The sequence below is a fragment of the Elgaria multicarinata genome, chromosome 10, assembly GCF_023053635.1.
Source record: "Elgaria multicarinata webbii isolate HBS135686 ecotype San Diego chromosome 10, rElgMul1.1.pri, whole genome shotgun sequence".
NCBI lineage: Eukaryota > Metazoa > Chordata > Lepidosauria > Squamata > Anguidae > Elgaria > Elgaria multicarinata.
The window spans coordinates 5,853,495-5,880,617 of NC_086180.1; the positions used below are offsets into that span (position 1 = coordinate 5,853,495).

General features: G+C 45.3%; 1 protein-coding gene across 1 annotated transcript in view; it reads right to left on the minus strand.

Moving 5' to 3' along the window:
* Nucleotides 1-27,123, minus strand: part of ATRN (attractin) — a 214,451-nt gene that overhangs the window by 119,131 nt on the left and 68,197 nt on the right. Inside the window, exons 8-16 of the mRNA XM_063136067.1 lie at nt 25,327-25,417; nt 23,968-24,211; nt 22,497-22,680; nt 19,012-19,166; nt 13,564-13,648; nt 8,995-9,215; nt 7,475-7,593; nt 6,284-6,422; nt 2,349-2,530 (exon numbers count right to left, since the gene is read on the minus strand). Coding sequence (XP_062992137.1) covers nt 2,349-2,530; nt 6,284-6,422; nt 7,475-7,593; nt 8,995-9,215; nt 13,564-13,648; nt 19,012-19,166; nt 22,497-22,680; nt 23,968-24,211; nt 25,327-25,417 — 1,420 coding nt within the window. The remainder of the gene's footprint in view (nt 1-2,348; nt 2,531-6,283; nt 6,423-7,474; nt 7,594-8,994; nt 9,216-13,563; nt 13,649-19,011; nt 19,167-22,496; nt 22,681-23,967; nt 24,212-25,326; nt 25,418-27,123) is intronic.

Below are 27,123 nucleotides of genomic sequence, written 5' to 3' on the forward strand. Positions count from 1 at the left end.
TCATTCCTCGTCTAACTTTCATGTTACATGTTAATTTATCATTAATAGCAATATCCCATATTTCTTTATACCAGTCTTCTATATGATAATCCCCTTGAACCTTCCAGTTCCTAGATATCATTAACCTTGCTGCTGTTAACAAATTCGTTATCAATTCTTTTGTCTCTTTACTACAATTTAATTCTCCATATAATGATAACAATGCCACTATAGGTGTCTCTTCAATCTCCATTCCTAAAACTTCTTTTATCTCATTAAACACCATTTTCCATAATTTTTGTACAAATTCGCATTCCCACCACATATGTAAATACGTTCCTTTTTTTTAACAACCTCTCCAGCAATTTGCTGAATTCAACTTATTTATTTTATTTTATCTCACCGGGGTTAGATACCACCTCCATACAATCTTATAATAATTTTCTTTTATCCTCACAGACATGTTTCTCAACACTCTTTGTTTCCGTATTCCTTCCCAGCTCTGTTGCCCTATTTGTTCCTTCAAGCCAGTTTCCCAAACCCTCAGGGGCATTTTCAACAAGAAAGAATACCCTTTCTATTACGAAGCCGGGTTTGTTCATCACGTAATATTCTTCGGGCTACTCAGAGTAGAGCTAAGGTGTGGGCACAAGATGGCTCGCCAGTGAAATCACATGCAAGGCCATCTGTCTCTGTCTCTTTTCAGTCCTCTCTTTTTGCTACTGCCCACTTCTCTTCCGGCTCTCTCCATCCCCTTAGTGGATACACACGGGCTTTACAACTGCAGGCTCTCAAGCAAAGCAAGAATAACCCTGGAACCCTAAAATGATTCCTTTTAGCCCAAGTTAACACGGACAGAGATATGCTGACACACTAAGGGGGAAGAGAAGCCGGAAGGCACGGTTTGTGCAGAGGCTCCTTCAGCCTGCTCTGGATCCCTGCAGCTGTTGTGTCACAGCTGCACAATGCCTGTATTAATACATTTATAGGTTGTTGGGCCCAACAGGGAAGGTTGGATGTGGATTCAGTCCAAAAGAAACAAGGAACTAGGCCATATGGAAAAGAACCAAGTACCCCAGTCTTTCCACAGACAAAGAAATTACACACACACACGTTGCTTTTGGATGAATACCCCCCCCCACTGGAAAAACAACAACATCATTGTAACGAGAAGATGGATGCAATCTCACTTCAGAGGAATACTAAATTTCAACAGCCCCCCCCCCCCGCCCCTTTGAAAGGGAGGGCATTGTTCTGTTCTCAAGGGCATATGAAGAGAGACTGAAAGAACTGGGCATGTTGAGCCTGGAGAAGAGAAGATTGAGGGGAGACAGGATAGCACTCTTCAAATACTTGAAAAGTTGTCACACAGAGGAGGGCCAGGATCTCTTCTCGATCCTCCCAGAGTGCAGGACACGGAATAACGGGCTCAAGTGACACGAAGTCAGATTCCGGCTGGACATCAGGAAAAACTTCCTGACTGTTAGAGTATACGTGGGGCTGCCTTTGAAAACGGTCCGAAAACTTCAGCTGGTACAAAACAGGGCAGCACGGTTACTAACAGGGACTGGCCGGCGAGATCACATTACACCAGTCCTTTTACAACTTCATTGGCTGCCAGTCCAGGTCCGGGCCCGATTCAAAGTGCTGGTATTCAAAGTCCTAAACGGCTTGGGGCCAGGTTATTTGAAAGAACGCCCCCTCCCATAAGTACCTGTCCGGACCTTAAGATTATCTACAGGGGCCCTTCTCTGTGAGCCCCTGCCAAAGGAAGTGAGGCAGGTGGCTACTAGGAAGAGGGCTTTCTCCACTGTGGCACCCCGGCTGTGGAATGAGCTCCCCAGAAAGGTCCGCCTGGCACCTACACTGTACTCCTTTCGTCGCCAGCTGAAGACGTTTTTATTCTCTCAGTATTTTAACACTTAATTTTAACTTAAATTTAAATTTTACTGTTCTAACTCTGTGTTTTAATCTTGAATATCAATTTTTGCTGCGTGGTTTTATCCTGGTTGTGCTTTTTCTACTGTATTTTGTATTGTGTTTTTAACCTGTTGGTTGTTTTATTATGGTTTTAATTTTTGTGAACCACCCAGAGAGATTCGGCTATTGGGCGGTATAAAAATGTAATAAATAAATAAGACAATGGAACCAGTTACCTAGGGAGGTGGTGGGCTCTCCCACACTAGAGGCCTTCAAGAGGCAGCTGGACAGCCATCTGTCAGGGATGCTTTAGGGTGGATTCCTGCATTGAGCAGGGGGTTGGACTCGATGGCCTTGTAGGCCCCTTCCAACTCTACTATTCTATGATTCTATGATATCCCTTACTGCCCAGCCACAACCTCCAAAGACGTTTTGAGGGGATCACTCACCGAGGACTGGGTCTTCTGGAGTTCCTTGAGAAGGAATTCCACCTTCTTTGGGGTAGTGAGTGATGCCAGAGCAGCATTGTGGTTCCTGCAGGCCAGCTTAGCATTGTCGTAGCTGTCTTTCGTATTTGAGATTCTCAAACAGGAATTGCCGACCAAGTGCCAAGTTGCCCCACAGATGTTCTCTGTTAAAAGAAAGAAAGAAAAAGAGAGAAACCCACTGATTTTTCTCCTTGCGTTTCTTGCAATTATCACCCAACGACAATTTGATGCCTATAAGAAATCACTGGACACAATTAGCCAGTTAACAAAAGACATATGGTGTTTAAGGTCTAGAGAGAAGCGGGGGTGGGGGGGGTGAGTTCTGGAGGAGTTAAAACTGTTAACATGCCCTTGCACCAACCTTGTGGACAGATGCTCAGCAGGTCACCTGTGTGAAGTGAGAATGGTCTTGGGCTGACCAGGCAGGGAAGGTTTAGAAGAAGTTGGTGTGGCGTTACACCCCACAAGTCAGTTCCCAAATGTATGTCTGCAGTTTGTAAGTCTGCGGTGAGTTTAGAATGTTGGTCTGAGTGGGTGGAGTGAGAATGTCTTGGGAGGGAGAGGAGTGATATATAAGGGAAGGACTGAGGGGATTGTGGGGGACTTTTGGGGTACTCTTAGAGTCTTTAGTGCTCTCTTATTATTATTATTATTATTATTTATTTATTTATTTATATAGCACCATCAATGTACATGGTGCTGTGTTTAGAGTATTTAAGTTCTGGGAAATTTGAGGTTCAGGGTAGAGAGTGATGTCTTTGGAGTGTGGTGTGCACATAGTTGACGTATATTAATCAATACAGATGATAAAGAAAGCTCAAGAGTGATTGTGTGAGGGAAAGGAAAGCGCATATGTGAATGAGTGAAAGGATTGGATGCAAAGTTTCAAAACGGTTTTTAAAGGTTTTATTTGAAACAAAGCTTGTGAACTTTTAAAAAGTAAATTTTAATTATTTTAACTACCACAAAAATCCCACGTGTCTGTTTGGCATTTATCATTTGAAGTTTACACATTTAGCACCCACTCTGACAATAATTCACCTCAGCACATATAACTCACAGTGTTTTATTTTATATATTGAAATCCTTCTCCATTTAAACCCCTTTCTCCACATAGTTTGGTGGAAGGTGGGTTTTGTCCCTTGCCTCAGGCGTATCAAGCGGTGGTGCTTAGCTTGAGCAGGGAGTAGCCGCGGCCGGGTCTGGTGTTCAGAGCCTGTGTCATGGCAGGTGGTGAGTTTGGGGGGCCCAGGAATAACTGACGTATAATGTGGACAGACAAGTTAAACGTATTGTGTGGCCTAATACTTTTACAGACTTAAGTGTGAAACTGAATTGGACAGAAACAGAAAGTGACCAAACCAAGCTGCAGGAAGTAAGAGACCATTAAAAAAAAAAAACAGAAAATACGTCGCGCATCAGCACCTGAAAAGGAGGGAGGGGGTGTTCAAGGAAGGATAAGAACTTGACACTGGATTTGTCAGGGGCGACTGCATTCTCACTATCTCACATCTTCCCAAAGTTATTTGGAAAGAAGGAAATCAGACAGAACTGAGGCTTTCTTCTTATGTTTCCCTGTGTGCAACTTTAGGTGGTCAGTGCGGCGTAGTCCACAAATCATCGCTTGTAAGCCGTGGCCTGCATGCAAAGATCTCCGCACATCTGCTTGCATCAGAGAGAAGTAGTGCTATGCTGGTCGTCCCAGACGTTAACTCAAGTTTAGAAGGGATGGACCGGGTTCAAAACATCTGAGGAAACAGGGTGAGGCCTAGGACTTCATAGAAAATGTGAGCTCCGAGGACAGATTTGAAGGAAAGAAAGTTGTTGAGGCATTCTTGGTGAGAGTTCCGGGCATAGTTGAAGATTCCTACACGGAGCACACTGGCTACGGGATTTTGTCCAAGCCATTAACACAACTCTGCTACAACAGATTTCAGTGCACAGCCAGGTAGAAGCTCAATGCCGTGTGTACATAACACATCAGCTATAAACGGCTCGCTTAGAATTCTGCAACGCAGAGCGAGTTCACGCATTCTTTATTAAGAACACAACTCACACAGGGCAACAGAGGTCTGGTCCCCTGACACTTGCAGCCTGCAAATAGGCTTCCTCAGGTGTCAGTGGCGCCTCACGGCTTGCATGTGGCGAGGTGTTTCTCGGGTTCTGGAAGCAGGAAGCGGGGCTTGGCAGTGCAGTGGTGTGTTACAGCCTCTCCTCTCCTCTCCTCCCGCAGCCCCAGCGGTGCCACCCACCCCTCGCCCTCCAGCCACGTGACAACCATGTCGCGCTGCTGGGTGCCTGAAGTAGGCAGGCTTGCATCCAGCTGGTGTGGCCCTGGCCACTGCCACAAGACCAACAGAGGAGAATGCTGAAGGCAGAGGCAGGCAGGGGGAGCTGCAGGGGACTGCAGGCCAACACCCACGGAAGCAGGCACTGGTAAAGGCACTCCAAAGAGCCCCAACAGGTGGCCCCGTCTGCTGGCTGCAACTCTTCCTCCTCCTCCTCCTCCTCCTGCCATGCCACAGCGAAAGGAGAGAGCCCCTTGGTCTCTCTCACTCCCTCAATGGCCTCACACCCACAAAGGCAGGATCAGACCGGCTCAGTTCAAACCGAGCCAAAAAACCCTGCGTGGATTCAAAACGGTGAGTTGTGGGGCTGCAGCACTGACCAGCTGCCGCTGCACTTTCCTTCAGCAGGAGCTGCCACAAGTTAAAGGAGAAGCAGTGCTGGGTAGGTAGGCTGGAAGGGGAGCAGGGCAAAGCTGGCCAGAGGGGAATCACACACACACCCCGCTGGCCAGAGGGGAATCACACACACACCCCACCGCCCCGAAAGCATTTTGCCCACCCTTCCCCGTCAACGCTGACAGCGTCACCACAAGCAGAAGCCACTGACTACGTCTGTTCCCCTATCGGCCGATTTGCCTCTACTTACCTTCTCTTTCGTGGCTAATTTTCCCCACTTCTCCCTCTCTCATGCCTGAAAGACATTTAGCCCCCAAAGGAGAGGTAAGACAATTAAGCAACATGCAACCAATGGGTGTAGGAAGGCAGCCAGCGGCTCCTGCCTCCCACTCTGTTTGGCTACGATCTCTGCCCATCTCTGGGAGGAAGTTTAGCAACACGTGATGAGCCTGGGTCTGGGTTTTTCTGGCTCGTCGTTTTTAAAGTTGATGTAGTGGTTTTACATGGATGTGAATTTTGCATGTCTTTTGCATGTGTCTTCACGGAGCAGACCACTGCAAAAACCTTGTTAAAAATAAGCCCAGAGGAAGGACGCATTGCGTCCAAAACGCGTAGGCACTTGGCACTTTCATTAAACTTTTTTACAAATAATATTTTGCAGAAGATATCCTTGGTTTGGCTTGTTTTTCACTGCCGACGATCTCTGCCCATCTCTGGGGGAAGTTTAGCAACATGTGATGAGTCTGGGTCTTTTTGGCTCGTCGTTTTTAAAGTTGATGTAGTGGTTTTAAATGGACGTGAATTTTGCATGTCTTTGTGGTTTTTAATTTTTGGATATTGTTTTTAAATGTTTTAGCTTATGTGAACCGCCCAGAGAGCTTCGGCTATGGGGCGGTATATAAATGCAAATAATAATAATAATAATAATAATAATAATAATAATAATAATAATAATAGTTTCATCTGTGGCTGTCTTACACATGGCTGCTTCTGACATGATGAATACATGGTGTAGCTAGGCTCTGAAATGTATTTCAAAGGGTCTTACACAGCATGTATAAATACATGATTCAATTCATTGCTTTGGACTGCAAACAGGTTCTCTTTCTAAACTGCAAGAGGGAGGGGCAAGGAGGATCTCTCTCCCTCGGAGGGTGGGAGGTTAGAGGAGGAGGACTACATCTGGATGAGGTGCCCCACACACAGACATACCAGGCAAAGCGATGCATTCTTGATTCCGGCCTTCCCACTGACAGTTCTGATCCAGGCTGCAGCTCTTACAGCTTGTCTTTTTGTTACAGTAAAATGCAGGATTATCCTTTGGGCAATTTTCAAATGTAGCAATGGGAGTCTAAAAGAGACAGCGACGAGTAAGCCTTTTCCTTCGCAGAAGAACCAACAATTCTGCACAGGAGGCAACAGGTTAAACCCATAAAGGAAGCAATAGACATATTCTCTGATGTGACGCCAAAGCCAGCGCAGGTACCCAAATTTTAAATATCCCCCTGTCAAGTTAATGAAGCAATCTTGTTTATCCAGATACCCTGAATGTCTGTGTCATTCCCCGCCGCCACCCGCCACCATATCTTGGGTTTTGACAAAATTGACTTTTATGTATTTGCGCCTACGGTGCTCACACATACACCACCATACATCACAAGGCTTTGGTCTGTCTCAGATCCATTTTGCCACCGATCGCCCACTGAACAGTTAGGCGATGCATCCAAAGCCGCTGGGGCTGGGTTGCCACCTACTGGCCAAATGTTTTGGGAGGAGAGGCATCTACAGGGGGCCCTAATACCGCAGGACTCACACCCAAACCATTTGGGGGGCCATCTGCATTTAAACGACCGGAAGGAGGCGAGAGAGGATCTGTAAGGCCGGGGCAGCCAGAGACCACTTCCCTGATCCGGGGAGCCAAGTAACCTGGCAAGTGCTCTGAAGGGCAGCCCCACTTCATTGCCACTACCTCTCGCAATTCCATGCAGCGACAGCACGCGGCATACTAAGGATCTCAGCTCTCATTTCACACAAGCACACTTTAAAACCTTTAAGCTGCAAAAAGGCCTGAGAGCACATAAGGAACACGTTCGGGGAATCTGAAGAGGCAAAGGAGAGACCAAAAGGGATTCTCAGCGGCAGGCTGGCCAGGGTGAGAACCTTATGCCTCCCACTGTGTCGGGGGTTCATGCATATAAAAAGAGAAGAATTTTGGCCGTGCATACACAGCCCTCCTCCCGTTCCCCTCTTTTATGGAGCTACCGAACACCACCGAAGGAGCCCAACCGGAGCTATGGATTGTAAGGGCTTCAGAAAGGCAGCTGCAGTGGCTGGCAAGTGCTTTCTTTGCCATGGACATGAGGGGCGTTAGGAATCTTCGAAGTGAGACGCAGAAATCATTACCTGGTCCTCCGAGCAGTTGCTGTTCCTTGACACACACTGGTCAGTGCACCAATGGCACCGGTTCGTGTTGGCTGTACAGCTGTAGCAGTCTGTAATCTGATCACATTTTTCATGGTCAGCTAGGAAAAACAAAAACAACCTGCATGACCAAACCCTGCATGAACAGACGCAGGCGTTTGCTGACAGGGTCACCTGCCACACGGATGTTGGCAGAGTCAACTGCCAACATCAGTTCCACTGATGTTCAACCTGAATCTGGCCTATACTTTGTCAGTCTGCAGGTGGGACTCCCATACGATTGAATGCTCCGCCACAGAAAACAAATCTTCCATATATTAATAATAATAATAATAATAATAATAATAATAATAATAATAAATAATAAATAAATAAATTTATTTCTTACCCGCCTCTCCGCTTGGATCGAGGTGGGGAACAACAAGCTCAAAATACATAAAACTGAATTAAAAACATAGTGTGCATTATTGAAACATCCTAAAAGCATCCTAAAATTCCACTGGATAGGCCTGCCGGAAGAGATCAGTCTTTATAGCTTTCTTAAATGCTAAAAGACTGTTTAGTTGACGAGTTAACAATCTTTTAGCATTGGAAGCTGTGGAAGCGTAAGGGTCCGTGTCCCAAAGGGCTCACAATCGAAACTTCAATGAAGGGGAGACGGCAGAAGAAGGGGAAGAAGATGGAAAGGAGGCAAACAGGGGGGAAATATGCATTTACTTCATTTAGATGTATTCAGCTTAACTACAGTTGGATGGAGCCGCCAACCTTTTTCAGACTGGTGGACCCATTTGGAAAGTTGAGAATGTGTCACGGGTGCCATCACAAAATGGCTGCCATTCCGGGGTTCCCCATTCACAAACTGGGGGTGCAGGTAACCACAAAATAAGAGGCAGCAATGGAGAAAGGACAGAATTGTTTGAGAGAACAGGTGGCATTTGGACAGCTGTGGCCAAATGTCACCATTGGGATATAGGAGCAGAGAGACAGTGGCAAAATGAACACATCACAGAGACAGGTAGGCAAGGATCCATCTCTGCAACGCCGGTTTTCCATCTGGTGGGAACTTTTTATATGGCAGAGCACTGACTCATGCGAGAGAAACAGACACATTCCCACACCTGGAACAGGAAGTAGGTTCACAGGTCAACCCTGGATTCCCCACTGCAAGGTCCCAATCCACCAGAAAATTCCTGTGTGCAAGATAAAGTGGGAACTGCTCAAGAGAGAAACAGTCTGGCAGTAAAAGCAGCCCACGGTTCCAAATAAGGCTGACTAAAGGCTGAAGCTTGTAATGCCCCAATCTAAGAGGACGAAGCCTTCAGCACCAAATGAGATCCCCTCCAAATTAGTTCGCATGAAAAACTGAACTTTTTACTTAATAGTTGCTCACCAAGTCACTCCTCATATCAAGAGTGCTGCAAAACAGCCAATGTAACATCACTAACCAAGGACAGAAGTATACCATAGTAATTCAAGCCAGTGGATCAGATTGTAATACCTACCTAGCCAGCAAGGGCATTCCTCAGCCTTTCTCTGTTCTTGGTGCACTGGGACCATTTCCAGAGGGAGACACTGCGGGGTGGAGCCATTCCACACACACCGGAGCCCGGGGCCCGCCCTTAGGCAGGCGGTTTCATTGTTGTATGCTTCACAGCTTTCTGGAATGTACTTCACGATGTCACTCAAGAGCAGGCTATTAAAGCCTCCAAATACATACATGGTGCTAGCAAAGGAAGGGAAGGAAAAGGAACAGAGGAACAGATTATTATTATTATTATTATTATTATTATTATTATTATTATTATTATTATTATTTCTTACCCGCCTCTCTGATTGGATCGAGGCGGGGAACAACAGCAAGCATAAAATACAGATTAAAAACATAGTATAGACTATTAAAAACATCCTAAAAGCATCCTAAAAGTATCCTAAAATTCTACTGGATAGGCCTGCCGGAAGAGATCAGTCTCGATAGCTTTCTTGAATGCTAAAAGACTGTCAAGCTGACGAGTCTCCTCCGGCAGGCCATTCCACAGTCTGGGAGCATACCGGGTTTGTAGTTTATTTCCAGGTATGCAGCACAAGACACTTGTGACAGACTGCGCTGTGCCCCCCCGAATACAACTCAAGGAAATCCGGTCCGAAGATGCCTCTCCGACACTATGCCTGTTTCCACTCCAAGCGTGCCCATCCTGTGTGAAGTTGCCGCCTCGTTAAGGAACCTGTTTACAGCAGGTCTGAACGACTTGTAGCCTGCCAGGAGCCTCAACAAGCATGCTAGTTTCTCTGCCTGGCTGGGACTGCCCCGTCTCCCCAAAAACCACACAGAGACAGGCCAAGAGCAGTGCTTGTCAAGCAGGTGGCAGGCTCACACATGCGGCTGGGCTGCATTTGTGTTGAAGTGGTACAGGTGGGTTTTATAAGGCCCATTTCCAGAGAATTTACCACTTTCATATGGTAATCAACTCCTCTTTATTAAAAAAAAATCAAACTGATTACGCTATAAAGAATAAAGAGCAAGGGAGAAGACTAACAGGAACTACATTGTTTACATCTTGTGGGACCATGTATATGACCGTATAAATACATGGTCTGGTAAATAGCACTGGGCACTCAGAGAGAATCTCAAGTACTCTTTTTGAAGAACACTTCCAGTCCTCGTGGCTACAGAGGAATCTGAAAACACAACAGCTATCTTCAGTATTTGAGGCAATAAGCCTGTGTGCACCAGTAGCTGGGGAACATGGGTGGGGGGGTGCTGTAGCACCATGTCCTGCTTGTTCATCCCTGGCCGACAGCTGTCGGTCTGATCTAGCATCAGGGCACTTTTTATGTTCTTATTTTCTGATGTTCTTAACAGCTGGTCTGAAGGAATCTTACAAACAGGAAGGGGGCATATTGCACTGCCAAAACTGATGGTCCTGCAAACAACTTTGTCAATCTCTTACCTACCCCACTATTATTTGCTAATAATTATCTATAAAGGTCTCTGATAAGCCAGTCTGCACATGCTTTTATTCTTCCAGCCTGGACCAAATCCCTTAAAGCTTTGAAACACCGGTCCTTGGGTTTTCCAATATCAGAACACATTATGCGAAGTATGTATACATGCATGTATATATACACACACATATTTCTATATGCATGGATACATAACTTGCATAATGTATTCTGATTGCAGAATTTCTATTCCTTCAATGCATAAATATTACGGGGTGCAGCATGCACAGAACCTTTAATAATTTAGCTGAGCATCACCTGCACAGAAAGGAAATCAGAGTTTCAAAAACAGTCTTTTTAGCTGAATCTACAGAGTGTGAAAATGGCTTCTTTGGGTATTTTAAGGCAAAAAATTGTGGCAGCACAGATTAAGTGACGGATGGTCAAATGCAGTGCAGTGGATACAAGGAAGAGTTCAAAACGGAGCCAACAGTAACACACACAGGAGCAGTGAATGGCTTTCGCCCAAGAGGAGATTTAAGACGGGGCTCTCAAAAAGGCGATAAAACCATGTTGTTATGATAGGAGGTACATTAGCTAGCGAATGGGGTGGAAAAGCTGAGTTGGAAATTGTTGTTCAGAGCAAGGACGGAGGCAAAACTCAATGAGCTAAACTGTCATGTTTCAAAACTAGTAAAAGTACATTTTCACAATTAACTCATTGAGCTCATTACCATGGGAAGATAATAGCAAGGCAACTAGCGCAACTGACAATAAAAAGCAGATAGGGAGCAATTCAGGCCAACTTCAAAAGGCGGTGTGTACCCAAGACAGATATAAACCCCAGGATAGGGGGGGAAACGGCATATAGACTGCCAAGTGCATATGCTCTGCACGTCTACTAGGAAGCTGTGGACAAGGGCACTTTACATCTGTAAAGAAAAAAATGAGCCTGTGTGGTATAGTGGCTGAAGTGTCAGACTGGGAGTCGGGGGATCCGGGTTCTAGTCCCCACTCGGTCATGGAAACCCACTGGGTGACTTTGGGCCAGTCACAGACTCTCAGCCCAACCTACCTCACAGGGTTGTTGCTGTGAGGATAAAATGGAGAGCAGCAGGATTATGTACACACCGCCTTGCGTTCCTTGGCGGAAGACAGGCGGGATATAAATGCAAAAATAAATAAATAAATAAATAAAGGGCAGAGCAGTTAATGCACGATGTCTGCACGTGGCAATCTACAGAGCTTGGAGGTTCCCCCCACTCCCTGCCCTCTATATTGGATCGCAATTGATACAGAAAGCTTCACTTTAAAAAAAATATTCCATGGTGACCCTTTTTGGGCTAACAGGAATCCTACCGGCACCTGCATTCATCTGAGCAACCTAACCGTGCGGCATATGCTGCCCCCCAGGTATCAGAGCGCTCCACCATTGCCTTGTCTTTTCCCCCCATCGAATGTGTCCAAACTGTAGTCATTAAAAAAAAGGAGGTAACTAAAGCCCTCCACAGTACGAGCCACAGAGCGATGGCCCTGAGGGAGGTGGATCACTGGCTGGATTAGCACAAGAGGATTGTTCAAAGCAAGGATGGAGGCAATCTAGAGTCGAGTCGCTGAAACTGTAGAGCAGGTCTCGGACTCAGAGGGCTGCCATCAGGCACCTGCACTTGCTGCTCGCAGCGGCTGCTATTCCCTCGGTCCTGGACCACGTTTTCTTGCAGTACGTGCATATAAGAACTATAAAGAGACAGAAGGGGCAAGGAACTGGGACAGCCGCTGGCAGAGAAAGAGGCTGCAGCAAGAAGGAGGCTGAAATTCCGAGAAGAGATAGAGACCACTGGATGGGGTCCAAGGAGCTCAGCAGATCGCACAGGGCCTCCCTGCGGAGGAAAACGGCCTTTTGAACACTGGGAGTTAGGATTCTAAGGCTGCTACTCCTACACTAGAGGCCTTCAAGAGGCAGCTGGACAGATGCTTTGAGGTGGATTCCTGCTTTGAACAGGGGGTTGGACTCGATGGCCTTAGAGGCCCCTTCCAACTCGACTATTCTATGATTCTACTCCAGTTGCTGAGCTCTTTAATTAGAGCAGCTGCACATCCTATCCACTAGTGTGCCTGAGTGTACGTATGTCCACTATTAACTGAATTGCAGATCCCTTAAGGTGGACCTGCTCCCGATGTTGGCTACTGGAACCCCAAACCTACATTTATTTATTTAAGCATTTTTATGCCGCCATTCAGCCAAAAAAGGCTCTCACGGCGGCTTACAAAAGTATTTCTTGACAGTCCCTGCCCACAGGCTTACAATCTAAAAGACATGACACAAAAGGAAAGGGGATTGGGAGAGAGGAGGTGGGGGGGGGGAGGAAAGGAAATTCAGGCACTACAATCTTAGTTGTAAAGTTCAGCAGTGACAGTTGCCAGTTGCCAGCAGGAGGGAGGGGGCTCTCAGCTGGAGCTGGACCCAGGCACGATGGAGAGGTGCCTGGCTGCTGCTTCCTCCCTCACTGGTGGCCTCTGCAGAGACAGTTGGTAGGAGGAGGGAGGGGATTCTCAGCTGGAGTTGGACCCAGGCACGATGGAGAGGTGCCTGGCTGCTGCTTCCTCCCTCACTGGTGGCCTCTGCAGAGACAGTTGGTAGCAGGAGGGAGGGGGTTCTCAGCTGGAGTTGGACCCAGGCACGATGGAGAGGTGCCTGGCTGCTGCTTCCTCCCTCACTGGTGGCCTCTGCAGTGACAGTTGGTAGGAGGAGGGAGGGGGGTCTCAGCTGGAGCTGGACCCAGGCACGGTGGAGAGGTGCCTGGCTGCTGCTTCCTCCCTCACTGGTGGCCTCTGCAGAGACAGTTGGTGGCAGGAGGGAGGGGGCTGTCAGCTGGAGCTGGACCCAGGCACGATACATGTACAGTATCCTAAGGAAACGATGACAACCACAACTAGAAGCTCCAGCAGCCGTCACAAGCAGCAGAGACACGTACAGAGGGGGTATTGGTGATGCAAGTGGGAGTTGTGCAGCCTTCGCTTGTCCTAATGTGACCAATTGTTCAGGGAAAGGAGTGTAAAATCAGAACCAGGTTCCCCTTCTCCCCACACCCACATCCCACCAAAAAATTTAAGATATTTTGCTCTCTTACTTGTTGCTCAGCACAGCAGAATGTCCAAATCTGTTGACATCATGGTGAAGATCAGGTTGAGGAAGCACAGACCAACAGTCGCAAGCTAGAATTAAGCAAGCCACATTTCAAATAAGTTCCTTCTGGCACGTTGCCTGGTATTTTTGGTAGAACATCTTTTTACATTATCCCAAAAGCAATTCAAACTATGATACAGGAACCACATCAGCTATTCCAAAGGGCACAGAAGTGCTGAAACATTTCGAAAGACACGACCAGTACATGCTCTCCTAATTCCACAGATGTAAGACGAGAAGATACACAACTGCAACTATTTTGACCAGTACCTTCACAAACTTTTAGAACAGAACCAGTTTCGTTGGTCCAAAATGGCAGGAAGAAAATCTGGCCTCTGCAAAATAATGTGTTAGGCCTGGATTGTGAAAACCAAAAATTTCTTGACATTTTTATCCAATTGCATAAACTACTTGATCCCCCCAAAGATGCTGTCATGGATAGGCACAGTTCTATTGCAGGTTATTAGACCAGTGTTGTGCTCAGCTTCAGTTACTGCAATGCGTTATACGTGGGGCTGCCTTTGAAAATGGTCCGGAAACTTCAGCTGGTACAAAACAGGGCAGCCCATTTATTAACAGGGACTGGCCGGCGAGATCACATCACACCAGTCCTTTTACAACTTCATTGGCTGCCAGTCCAGGTCCGGGCCCAATTCAAAGTGCTGGTATTAACATTCAAAGCCCTAAACGGTTTGGGGCCAGGTTATTTGAAGGAACGCCTCCTCCCATATGTACCTGCCCGGACCTTAAGATCATCTACAGGGGCCCTTCTCCGTGAGCCCCTGCCAAAGGAAGTGAGGCAGGTGGCTACTAGGAGGAGGGCCTTCTCCGCTGTGGCACCCCGGTTGTGGAATGAGCTCCACAGAGAGGTCCGCCTGGCGCCTACACTGTACTTCTTTCGTCGCCAGCTGAAGACCTTTTTATTCTCTCAGTATTTGAACACTTAATTTTAACTTGAATTTGAACTTTGCTGTTCTAACTTTGTATTTTAACCTTATATCAATTTTGCTGCGTGGTTTTATCCTGGTTGTGCTTTTTATACTGTATTTTGTATTTGTGCTTTTAACCTGTTGGTTGTTTTATTATGGTTTTAATTTTTGTGAACCGCCCGAAGAGCTTCAGCTATTGGGAGGTATAAAAATGTAATAAATAAAATAAAAAAAATAAAATTAATGGAGCTCCTACTCGCCAGGGTTTTAAGGCAAGGAAAAGGGCATTGCAAATGCTCCCTCCAATGTAGACCCTCTCCTTGCCACCCAGTGTTATCCGGATATTTAGACACTGTTTCACATTTGTTTTCCTGGATTCCCAGGTTATTCTCCCAACACTCACAAATGCACTCCTAAGAAGAAATTAAAATAAAGTGCAGCCGCCTCCAGCAGAAGCAACAAACACAGTAGAAGGAGATCAATCTATAAACCTTACGGTTTGGTAAATGTGAGATCTCTGGGCTAACGTCTCAAAGGGCTTTCCTGCCTAGAAGATCGCGCCTGCCCTCTTCTAAGGCTTCACAATCTTTGGGGTCAAAGGCAACATTGTACAAATTCCCAGGCAGCTGATTTAAGTCCTCTAACTAACTCAAAGGAATTGGGGGTTAATAAAGGAATGTGGAAAGGGGGGTAGGGGTGAGGAGGGCCAGACTGCTCCAGGATGCCAACTGAGTTTTCAATTCATAAAGCAACAGTATTGTGGAACCTCTGGAAAACCCTTCCTAGGCTTCCAAACCATACACAAAGACTCAATTCAGAATCGTGGTTTGAGCTACCCATAATTTAGAATCTGAACAGACTGGGCTTCCAAACATGCAGGGTCTGTTCAGGTAACATGCTAAGCCATGGTTAGGCTGCTAACCCTTTTGCAGCAAATGGTTAGTGAGTGTGTTTAAACCGTGTTTATATAGCCACACACTAAGTCATGGTTCATACGAAACGCTAAGCCATGGTTAGGCTGTTAACCCTTTTGCAGCAAATGGTTAGTGAGTGTGTTTAAACCGTGTTTATACAGCCATGGGTTAAGTCATGGTTCACACGACACGCTAAGCCATGGTTAGGCTGCTAACCATTTTGCAGCAAATGGTTAGTGAGTGTGTTTAAACTGTGTTTATATAGCCACGGGCTAAGTCATGGTTCACACGACATGCTAAGCCACAATATTTAGCTCAAAATGCTTAACCGCCGTGGCTTAGCGTGTCGTCTGAACAGGGTCAATGACAAACCATGGTTTAGAGCTCTTTCCCGGCTTTTGTTTTCCATCTTCTCCCTGCTCACGTCTGTCTCTCAGGTGCAGCAACCTCTGGGGGCAGAATGACAGCTGTAACTATGGCTCGTCAATTCAGATATACACCCAGCCGTAGGCAAATGTCCGTAACCAAGCTTTGCTGTGAACCCTTAACTGAGCCAAAGCCTCAATTCCTTTAAAAGTTTTTGAAAGACTACAACCAGGTGTGTGTGTGCGTGCGTGTGGAGCTGCTTTGGTTCAGGATGGGGTTTGCTTGGATCAAGGGGTGAATCTCAGGCATTCTGGAATGGAGCCCTGCCTTGTGGAAGGCTTTAATTGCTAACAGAGATTATACTGATTTTTTGAAGTAATTTTTACATTCAATGTGATAGCTCAACGGATAAATGTAATGTTCCACTTTTTAAAGGCAGATCTAACGAAAAGTGAGCCAGGGCTTTCAATGGTATTTCTTTTCATCCAGCAAGCTGAGAGTGCTAAGGCCAAGGAACATATTTTTGTAGATTAGGAGGAACACTTGGAAAATGTTGCTTCTAGGCTCCATATTTTGCTGGGGAACAAGAAGAGAAAAGGGGGGGGGGGACTAATGGGTTTGAAATGACCAAGAATTACTTCTTTCTTGACCTTTGAATTAAGCCAACTTTAGATTTACATCTCAGAGATCCACAAGAATTTGTAGCTATGTGCATGTAAGCGTTTGCATTCTTAACAACAGTTATCAACATATGCTGAGTTTTTTAACTGACCCCAGAATAGTTCTTTTAAATGATATTGCTGTTTTTATGCTTTTAATTTTTTGTATATTTGTTTTTAATGTTCACTGTTTAAAACTTTTGAAAACTGCCCAGAGAGTTTCGGCTATGGGGCGGTATATAAATGTAATAAATAAATAAAATGTGCCCCAGACTCAGGAAAATGATTGCCAGTATTTCAATAAATACGATGGCCTTCTAGGCCCCTTCCAACTCTACTATTTTATGATTCTATGATTCTAGTACAGCTCTCCCCAACCTTGTGCCCACACCCAGATGTGTTGCGACTACAACTTCCATAACCACCAGCATTCCCAATGGCCATGGTGTCTGGGGATGATGTGAGTTGTAGTCTGGCATCTTCAGGAACACCAAGCTGGGGAAGGCTACACACGCAGGAAAGAGCTGTGCTGGGCTTTGATGGCTTTAAAGAGACACTTGTATGTTCAGAAATACATGCTAGGCTAGGAAAATGGGCACTAAGCTCCTCCACACAGAAGGATTTACAAAAATGATTGCTGGGTTACAGCTTGTGGGGGAAATGAATCGTTCAAGAAGTCCAGGCATTACAGGGAGGTTTTCATAAAAACCCAGATAGGCTATTAAGAGATGATCTGGATTTTATTCTTCTGTGTATAAACTGATCCTCATCTGGTGTTAAGAAAAGCAAGACTATGGATCTGTTGAATGCTGCCCTCTTCTGGCTATCCAAAGTTTAACTGCTTTATCAAATAATCTTCCTGCCACAAAGGAATCCTAGTCCCAAATGTATTTCCCCACAACGCGAACTCCACTCCTTTGGGGCAAGTATCGGCCCTGCCATCCACGCAACTGCCTCTGTTTTCATGAGCTATACAGGCGAAGAGGCCGGTGCATGTGCAAATGGAAGTGATTGCATGTGCTGGAATATCTGCTTTCATGGCAGGAGCACAGCTTAAGCACACTCCCGGAGGACGGGCAAGATTCTTACAAGTGTGCTCTAAGTGGGGTTTTAGGGGCAAAACCCATACCACACACATACACCAAAGTAGCCTTACAACATGTGTTCATACCTCAAAGAGGCAGAAAACCTGAACACCATTTGCCAAGAAACTCTTTGCCACAGTTTCCCCAGCAGCCGGCGTCTTTGAAAGCAAGGCTTGGAGCAAGTAGACATGGCACAGAGGCAGAGGTCAAATGGCAAAACTGAGCTTCGCATGCAGCTGATCACAGAAGTGCTGCCTTCTAGCATTGTGGGTAACATGAAATAACGCAACCCAGGACTGGCTGCTACCATTTTAGGCAGTTCTGCTACCACCCCCTTCAAGTGTGGCGTGTTCTTCACCCAAGCCCTTCTCCCTTGAAGGGCTTACGGGCAGAGACGTATGCAGACTCTAACGTGGCAACAGCATAGCAAGCTCTGCTGCTATTTATACAGGGCATTTATACAGGGCATGTCACACAGAGGAGGGCCAGGATCTCTTCTCGATCCTCCCAGAGTGCAGGACACGGAATAACGGCCTCAAGTTAAAGGAAGCCAGATTCCAGCTGGACATCAGGAAAAACTTCCTGACTGTTAGAGCAGTACGGCAATGGAACCCATGACCTAGGGAGGTAGTGGGCTCTCCCACCCTAAGACGCAGCTGGACAGCCATCTGTCAGGTATGCGGTGGATTCCTGCATTGAGCAGGGGGTTGAACTCGATGGCTTTATAGCCCCCTTCTAACTCTACTATTCTATGATTCTATGATACCTAAGATAAAGAGGTTCATCGCCCTTTGCTTTCCTACTCAATGCAACAAAGGGCCTTCTCTGCTGTGGCACCCCGGCTGTGGAATGAGCTCCCTAAGGAGGTTCGCTTGGCACCTACATTATATGCTTTTAGATGCCAGGTGAAGACCTTTTCATTCTCCCAGTATTTTAACTGTCTATAAATAAATTTTAACTTGGTGTTTTAAATTCGTAATTTTGCATTGCTGCTGTTTTTATCTGGTTGAGCTTTTATATTGTATTTTATATTATGGTTTTATACTGTTGTTTTATACTTTGAATGTTTTTAATTTTTGTGAACCGCCCAGAGAGCTCCGGCTATTGGGCGGTATAGAAATGTAATAAATAAATAATAAATAAATAAAATAAGGCGAACACTATGAGAGGCTGTCCCCACTGCTTTGGGTGAGCAGGAAAGGAAGAAGGAAGCAACAGAGGGCTTCGGCTATTGGGTGATATAAAAATGCAATAAATAAAGAAATAATAAACAACCCTTTAGCTTTAACTGCAATACTTCCACTAAAAAGGACCTGGTGCTTAACCAGGTCCTAAAAGAAAAATAAAACCCTACTACATTGCATGTTTACAGACGAACCTTTTACGAGGACTTGGAATTTGTTGCTGTGGGCTTAGTTCAGCACCTGAATGGAACTTACCCAGGTCATATGCCATAAAGTCTGAAGAAAAGCATTTGGCGCCATGGCTCATGGATGTGTCATTGTGGGTGTTTCCTCCGAAAACGAGCATGGTCCCGCTGATGATCACAGCGGAGTGCAAGTATCGGGAAAGCTTGCTGTCTTTAAGAATTGTCCTGCAGAAATAAGAGGAAATGGGATTTCAAAGAACACCACTGTGTAACTCTAAATCAAGCAAGGTCACGAACAAAGGCCTTTAGGCCGGCAAGTCAAAGGATCAATGGACAACAATACTTCCACAGAACAGCAGTATGGAGGCCCCTGGCTCAAAGGCCGTTTGCATACACCCACCACCTGGTCCGCTACTTGCCCCAGCCCTTGCCTATCAAGGCCTTCTAGCAAGAGGGTGTGGTCCTGAGGCTGTGGCAGGGCTGGTCCTTTAAAAGTGGGCGAGAGAGCCCTCCTGCCTGGCAGGGGGAAGAGCCTTTTCTCTCCTGAAAAAGAGCCCCCAACTATGGGCCTTGGGGCAGCTCCAGCATGGAGAAAGCCTGGGGGAGAATAGAGGCCCAATCCCAGCAATCCACCCCTCTTAAATTGGGGCCGTGGGTGGAGGGAGGCTACCTTACTCCCTTGCAGCATGCAAGCTCCAAAGACAATGACTGCCCGCAGCAGGCAGAAGAGAGAGACTGGGGCATTCAAGCTGGAGGAGGAGCCAAGGAGGCGGGGGCTGAATCTTTCTTTGAAAATTTGAAATGTTCTGCCGGTCAATAGGCAGGCAGAGGCTAACCCAGACCTTTGGAGCTTGTAGGGAGAAGTCAGGGTTAAACTGCTACAGCTTCATCAGCTGGGCATATACTTCCTTCTGAAATAACTTCTCACACAGGGAAGATCACGTGCCAGTCCGAAACTTTGGGCATTAATAGTCACTTCTTAAGCGGGAAGGAAAGAGACTTCCCCGATACTGCCGGCCTTCTGGCCAAGTCTACTTGCTGGAATATCTAAGCGTAGAATTTGCACACAGTTCTCAATACGGATTGGCCTGAGAGCCAAATTAGACATGATGGTGACAGACCCATTTGTCAAAATCAGGTAGTTACTGAATCCCTATAAAGTGGGTATAAAATGTGTTCAGGCATGTGAGGCTGCGGAATCTTTCCACTTGAAGTCTCCACCCAGCTGTTTTTCTCCCAGTTGGGGCTCCAAAACTGCAAATAACTACCACTGGGAGAAGGCAGTTTGGAAGAACCCCCTCTCCTCCCCCTTCATGGCCTTTCAAACATCCACCCGTTCCCCCTACAACCGCTTTGGAGGGATTCATGCCTAACTGGGTCCTAAGGTAGCATTTTAGTTTTTTTTATACAAATGAGATAAACTTCTGACCAAATAAAAATATATACATATTTAAATTTGATTTTTACAGATGTCCTGCATACGTTAAACCAATGGTTCCCAATTGGGGGTCTGCGTAACCCACCCAGGGGGTCCGTGGCACCATTCACATATTCACCATTCATTTCTGGAGTCCACTGATGACGAATTCCTACCAGAAGTAAAATATAACATCCCTGAGCACCTGCGTGATTTAGCCACTAGCTTCAGAGATTACTTCCCTGCACCTAATCCTGAAAACTCATGGAGAAGGAATCCTTTTGAATGTGGTGATGTACAACTAAGAACTCTATCTGCGGAAGAACAAGATGCACTTGTTGACGTGATTTGTGATGGTTCATTGAAATCATTTTTCAAAGAATATAGACTGGACCAATTCTGGGTGAAGGTTTTTCCTGATTATAAGAAGTTAGGTGAAAAAGCTTTGAAACATCGAGTTCCCTTTTGTTCCACATATCTTTGTGAACAAACATTTTCGACATTTTGTTATATAAAGAACAAGCATAGAAATCGGCTCAATGTTGATCCAGATTTCAGATTAAAAGTAGGAAATATTGAACCAGATGTGAAAGGGATTGTTTGGAACAAAAAGAGGCATGATTTCTCCCATCACATTTAGGTTTAGTAGCTGCTAGACATGTCATAATTTGTTCAATTGTAAACTAGACATTAGTAAAATTAAATTCGTCTTTATATTCCTAACTAAATCATTGACATTTTTGTGTGGTAATATCACAAATTTTATGGTCTGTTTTTTAGTATACCTAAAATCCTTTGCTTATTAGGGGTTACCCCTTATTTTCTCCCAAAAATTGCTTCGCACAGGTAACTACCATAGAGAGAACATTTTTTTCAAATGTCGGGGGTCCATGGCTTGGCATTTGAAAAACAAGGGGTCCACGAAATTTAGCTAACTGGGAACCACTGCTTTAAATGAAAAGTATCTATGCTCCTGTTTCAGGGAGTCCACTTCTCCTTAGCATTTATTATCTGCAGTTATATACATATAACACCCATTCTGACATTAATTCACCATCAGCACCTATAATTCACAGCGCATTATTTTATTCCTGAAATTATTCTTGTTTAACCCCTTTCTCCACATAGTTTGTAGAAAGGTGGTGTTTGTCCCTCACCTCAGGCTCATAAAGTGATGGCGCTTAGCTTGAGCAGGGAGCGTCCGCGGACAGGCCTGTTGTAAAGAGCCTGTGTCGTGGCACAGTGGGTCTCACCAATTCTGCTGCAAAAGTGGAACTCTCCACTTACAAAAGGAAGATTTACTGCTTCCTAGAGGAGACTCTGAAATGAGCGGAAATGCACGTTTCTGGTAGGAGGCGGGTTGATGGAGCTCCCTTATGTGTGCTCTGCCAACCTGCCTCCGTTCAGAAACGAGTGCTTTTCGCTCGTTTCAAGTTGCCCTGGAAGTGCTAAATCAACAGGGCAGAACGGAATTGGCGGGGCACAAGCGCCCTGTCTGATTCTGCCCAAAGACTGTCATAAAATATGCATCTGGTGTCTCCCTCCCTTCACCTCAAAACAGATACCTTAATTAACCCTTTTCTGTCAATTGTTTAAGGTGGTTCTTGATTCATACACTGCAAGTGGACAGCTCAGCCTATTTCTGTTCCTTGTCAGTTTCCGACGTTTTCATTCAGAAGTCTGCTTTGTCCTGCTTCTGTACCAATCCAAGACTTCCCTGCACATTTTGACCCCAAATATGCATTTTTGTACACATTTGGCTATATATTTTTTATCCAAGTACAATATTACAAAATTTGGAGAAGTGCAAAAATGGAAAGATAACTGCGACCTGATCCACGTGTTATCCTAAGAAGTGTAAATCAAGTCCGTTTGCTTAAAAATCCTGGAAGAGCATTCACATACCGTATCCTTCAAAGCATGGCCAATACATTCATCATTGTTTCCATACCCTCTCTCAAGCACCCTATCAAGACTGCTCAAGGGTCAAAACGCACACAGCTATTTCATGTATTTAAGCAACATTTCCCCCATCACGTTTATTTTGAAATCAATTCACAGCAGATTCCAACACCAACCAGTGTGCCAGAATTCCTTCGCTGGCTGCTGTAAGCTCCGAAGGGAAACGAGATACCTACCACATGGACGTATTAATTTCATACTTGTATAAATCATCTGTTAGCCTGTACTTGTTGGCACTGAATGCCTTGTAACCTCCATGGGTGTAGATGGACTTGGTATTTGGATCATAGACACTACTGTGGCCATACCCTCCTTGGACCAAGGCTCCAGTTGTTTGCAGAATACTCCATGTATTCGTTGCTGAGAGAGAATGAGAGACAGATGTGAAAAAGCTAGGCTTTATCTACAGGTGATGCATGTTTAACACAATCACTACTAACAGCAGGGATTGTCCTCCTTATAAATATCCTTCTTATAAGGATGCTCCCATTTCATTGCCCCTCTCACTAATTGTTAACTAGTAGGCTTTCACATTGGCTACAGAAAGGTAACACAGGGAGGAATCCTATGTCTCCCCAGACACCATCTGGGGAGATGTAAGATTGTTCGGTTTCCTGGCTTCAAGCTTGTAGATGGGGCTACGAGCAGGGAGCCAGGAAACCTCAAAAAACGGAGCCTGGAACTGGAAAAAAAGGAAGTGTTCCCAGGGTCAGGGAGGGGAGGAGACTGGGGTGGCAGATGTACAATAAATCCTATGGCTGCCCTAGCCTCCTTCTCTCCCCCTCTCCAAAGCCTGCGCTAGATGGGCGAAAACTCCTGTCTAGCTTAAATGCAGAGCAGCAGGCACAGCGAGCCTCCTGCTCTGCATAGGATACTCTTAAGTATCTGAGTTCAGAGGCTTATGTGTAGCCAGGGCACATCCCACAGAATTGCACCTAAATTAGTACTCTAATTTAGAATCATAGAATAGTAGAGTTGGAAGGGGCCTATAAGGCCATCAAGTCCAACCCCCCGCTTGATGCAGGAATCCACCCTTATACTTAGGATTTTTTATTTGTCCATAGATTTAAATGGTTACCTAACCTCAATCTTGGGTCCAAAGATTGCAACGTTAAAGCAGTAGACCACTACCACTGCTGAACATTTACTGAAGTGACGCAGACCCTACTCGGAGGATTTACAACCTACATCACATCAACTGAGATGGAGGGGTAGGAAAGGGAACTGCACAAGGCTGGTGAATACTATGGATCCGATAAGGAAAAAGCAAGTGACAAAGAAAATGCAAACCAGGAGAAGCCATGACAGCTATAAAAACCATAGGGAAAACAGTGACAGCTTCCAAAGAAATTGTGCAGAGACCAAAAAAAAAAGGAACACCTGGTCCCGTGGGGAGGAGGTGGCAAGTGACAAGCAGAGAAATAAGAGTAACCAAGCAAAGACAGTATGATGGACGCCCAAGGCAAAGAGGGAGTCTGGAGTGATGGCATATAACAGAGATCATCAAAAGGTGGCAAAATGGTCAAGAAGGACTTTTGGGAAGGAGAATGACAGGGTGAACGAAGAAGGGAATTTGTAAGGTAGATAAAAGTCAGGGTTTTTTTTTTCAAATGATAGATTAAGAGTCAATGTTAAGACAATACCTACCCAGATTGTATTCCTGCACACTGCTGATGTATCCGTAAAGAGGACAGTGCCCAAAGATGACCAGCATCACCACGTTACCGTTATCCAGTGTGACAACGTGTGCCGAGTGTCCAACGACAGCATACTGCTCCTTGGCCTTTGGGATCATGTGAACCCAGGACTGGTTTGCAATATGGAACACCCACAGTTCATTAGTTACATTCCCAGATTCATCTACCTTCCCGCCGTACATGTAGATTTTATTCTAGAAAAAAATAAAAGGAAGAACTGTTTTTACATGAAAATGCATTGAGTTTAAACATAGAATCATAGAATAGTAGAGTTGGAAGAGGCCTGTAAGGCCATCGAGTCCAACCCCCTGCTCAATGCAGGAATCCACCTTAAATGACCAAATCAGAAGGGCTGAAGTGTCGTAGCAAACGCAGAAGTTAGACTTGCACGCACACTGTACAGTGAAGGTTGATGGTTGCCAGTAATGCAATGATTTCTGACATTTACTAGCATATGTCAAGAACCACCGTCAAGTGACCCAGTTTCAACCTCAATATTATTTATTATTTATTTATTTAGAATATTTATATACCACTCCCCATTGAGAAATTTCGGAGCGGTGAACAAGGTAAAATGAAAATAAAAACAGAATAAAACAAAATTTAAAAGAAGCAAAAACAGAAATCCAAGGCTGCATGTTAAAGAAAGGCTTCTTGGAATAAAGATGTTTTCAGGAGGCGCCGAAAGGAGTACAAGGTTGGCACCTGTCTGACCTCCAGAGGCAGGGAATTCCACAGGAGGGGCGCCACCACGCTGAAGGCTCTTCCCCTGGTGGATTCCAATCGGAGGATGGATCTAGGTGGAACCACCAGGAGCAGGCCCTCAGATGACCTCAGTGACCGGGCAGGTTGGTAAGGGAGAAGGCGCTCTCTCAGGTATCCTGGTCCCAAGTTGTTTAGGGCTTTGTACACCAGTACAAGAACCTTCAACCTGGCCCGGTAGCGAATAGGCAGCCAGTGCAGTTCCCTCAGCAGAGGAGTTACATGCTGGAAAGGGGCAGCTCCAGACAGCAGCCGAACTGCAGCATTCTGCATACCATTGTTTATGGTAAACGTTAGCATTTAACATGACAGGCTAAGAAAATGTCCGTCCCCCATAGCCATCAGGACTAGTAGTCACTGATACCCACACTCTCTCCACAAATTTACCTAAGCCTTCCAAATTGGTGAACACTGGTGGTGAGAGCAGCTGCCCTAATCAACATGGAACACTTAATGTTCTACTGGAAGACATGCATACCTAAAGCAAGCCTGGATTTCAAACAAGACTGGAAGCATTGCCTCAAGAGCTCTAACAAAAGTCACTTACTTCATGTAAGGCCAGAGAATGCCCATATCTGATCACGACTGCATTCACACTGCTGTTCAGGGGCAGCCATTCTCTGGAATTAAGGTCATACCTGCATAATGAAAAGGGCAAAATATACTGGTGTGTCCTCTTGCACTCAAGTACAAAGCTGCTATTTATACTCCTCACAATATATACAGGAGAAGAATAGGACAAACCAAGTCAAAACGCTGAAAGGGGTATTTATGAGTAAGCCTAACACACAAATAAATCCCAAAGTGAACTGTTCTGCTGATGATATAAATGACTTACTTCTGTTTGTTTTTCTTTTTGATATGGAAAGACATGCACCCTTAGAATGACATCAGATAAATTCAAACAACCCATGGAGGAAACTATGGACAGAATGTTTTAGTTCGTTTTGTTTAGAACTACCTTTATATTGTGTTTTGTGCTTTTTATATTGTATTTTGTAGTTGTGTTTTTAGATTGTTGGTTGTTTTACTATGCTCTTCGTGGTTTTAATTTTTGTGAACCGCCCAGAGTGCTTCGGCTATTGGGCGGTATAAAAATGTAATAAATAAATAAATAAATATTTCCTTTGAACATAATTCATGAGAACATAAGAAGAGCCCTGCTGAATGAAACCAAGGGTCCATCTAGTCCAGCACTCTGTTCACACAGTTGCCAAACAGCCGTCGGCCAAGGATGAACAAGCAGGACATGGTGCAACAGCACCCTCTCAACCATGTTCCCCAACAACCGGTGCACACAGGCTTACTGCCTCGGATACTGGAGATAGCACACAACTATCAGGGCTAGTAGCCATTGATAGCCTTCGCCTCCAGGAATTGATCCAACTTCCTTTTAAAGCCATCCAGATTGGTGGTCATCACTACTTCTTGTGTTGGTGAGTTCCATAATTTAACTATGCGCTGTGTGAAGAAGTACTTTGGTTTATTTCTCCTGAATCTCCCACCAATCACTTCATGGGATGACCCCATTGGGTTCTAGTATTTTGAGAGAGAGAGAAAAATGTCTCCCTGTCCACGTTCTCCATACCATACATACCTGATTCTGTTCACATAGTGGGCAATCAGCTGTCGATCAGGGACCCACAAGCAGGACATGAGCGCAACGGCACCCTCCCACCTTATTCAATACTGGAGATGTGTAAAAGGATTGCAATTTTTTGCCCTGAAGTTCAGGGGCTGCTACATAGACAATCGTGTGAAATGCCACTTCTGGGAAATCTTTACTAAAGACAGCTGTGTCGATTTAATGAAGTCCTATACAGCCACTAAACAAAGTATTCCATATTATGGTTTTATACTGTTGTTTTATACTTTGAATGGTTTTAATTTTTGTGAACCGCCCAGAGAGCTCCGGCTATTGGGTGGTATAGAAATGTAATACATAAATAAATACATACATAAATAAGACTCATGTTTATTATTGTTTATTTTAAAAAATACACCCTGTTTTCCCTCCCAAAAATGGTTCCTGGTTCAACAGAGTCACGTGGAAATTCCCAGAGGTTGGTGGCTGCCTCATGTTCTACGGTTTCTGGTTACAAGTTCGCAACCAACCCAGTACTGTTGATTCACCATGTAATCAAATGTCCCAAAGAAAGGCAATTATGGGGGGAAAGACAATAGACTAGGCTGTTTTAGGAACCCCTGACCCCACAACTGGAATGCAGTTACACCAGCACTATTTGGGATGGAGAGCCCTGAAGCACAGCCGCTCCTTAAGACTCTGTCTAAGCCAAGGAAAAATAACATCGAGAAGACAAGGGAACGGTGGGGAGGAAGCAAG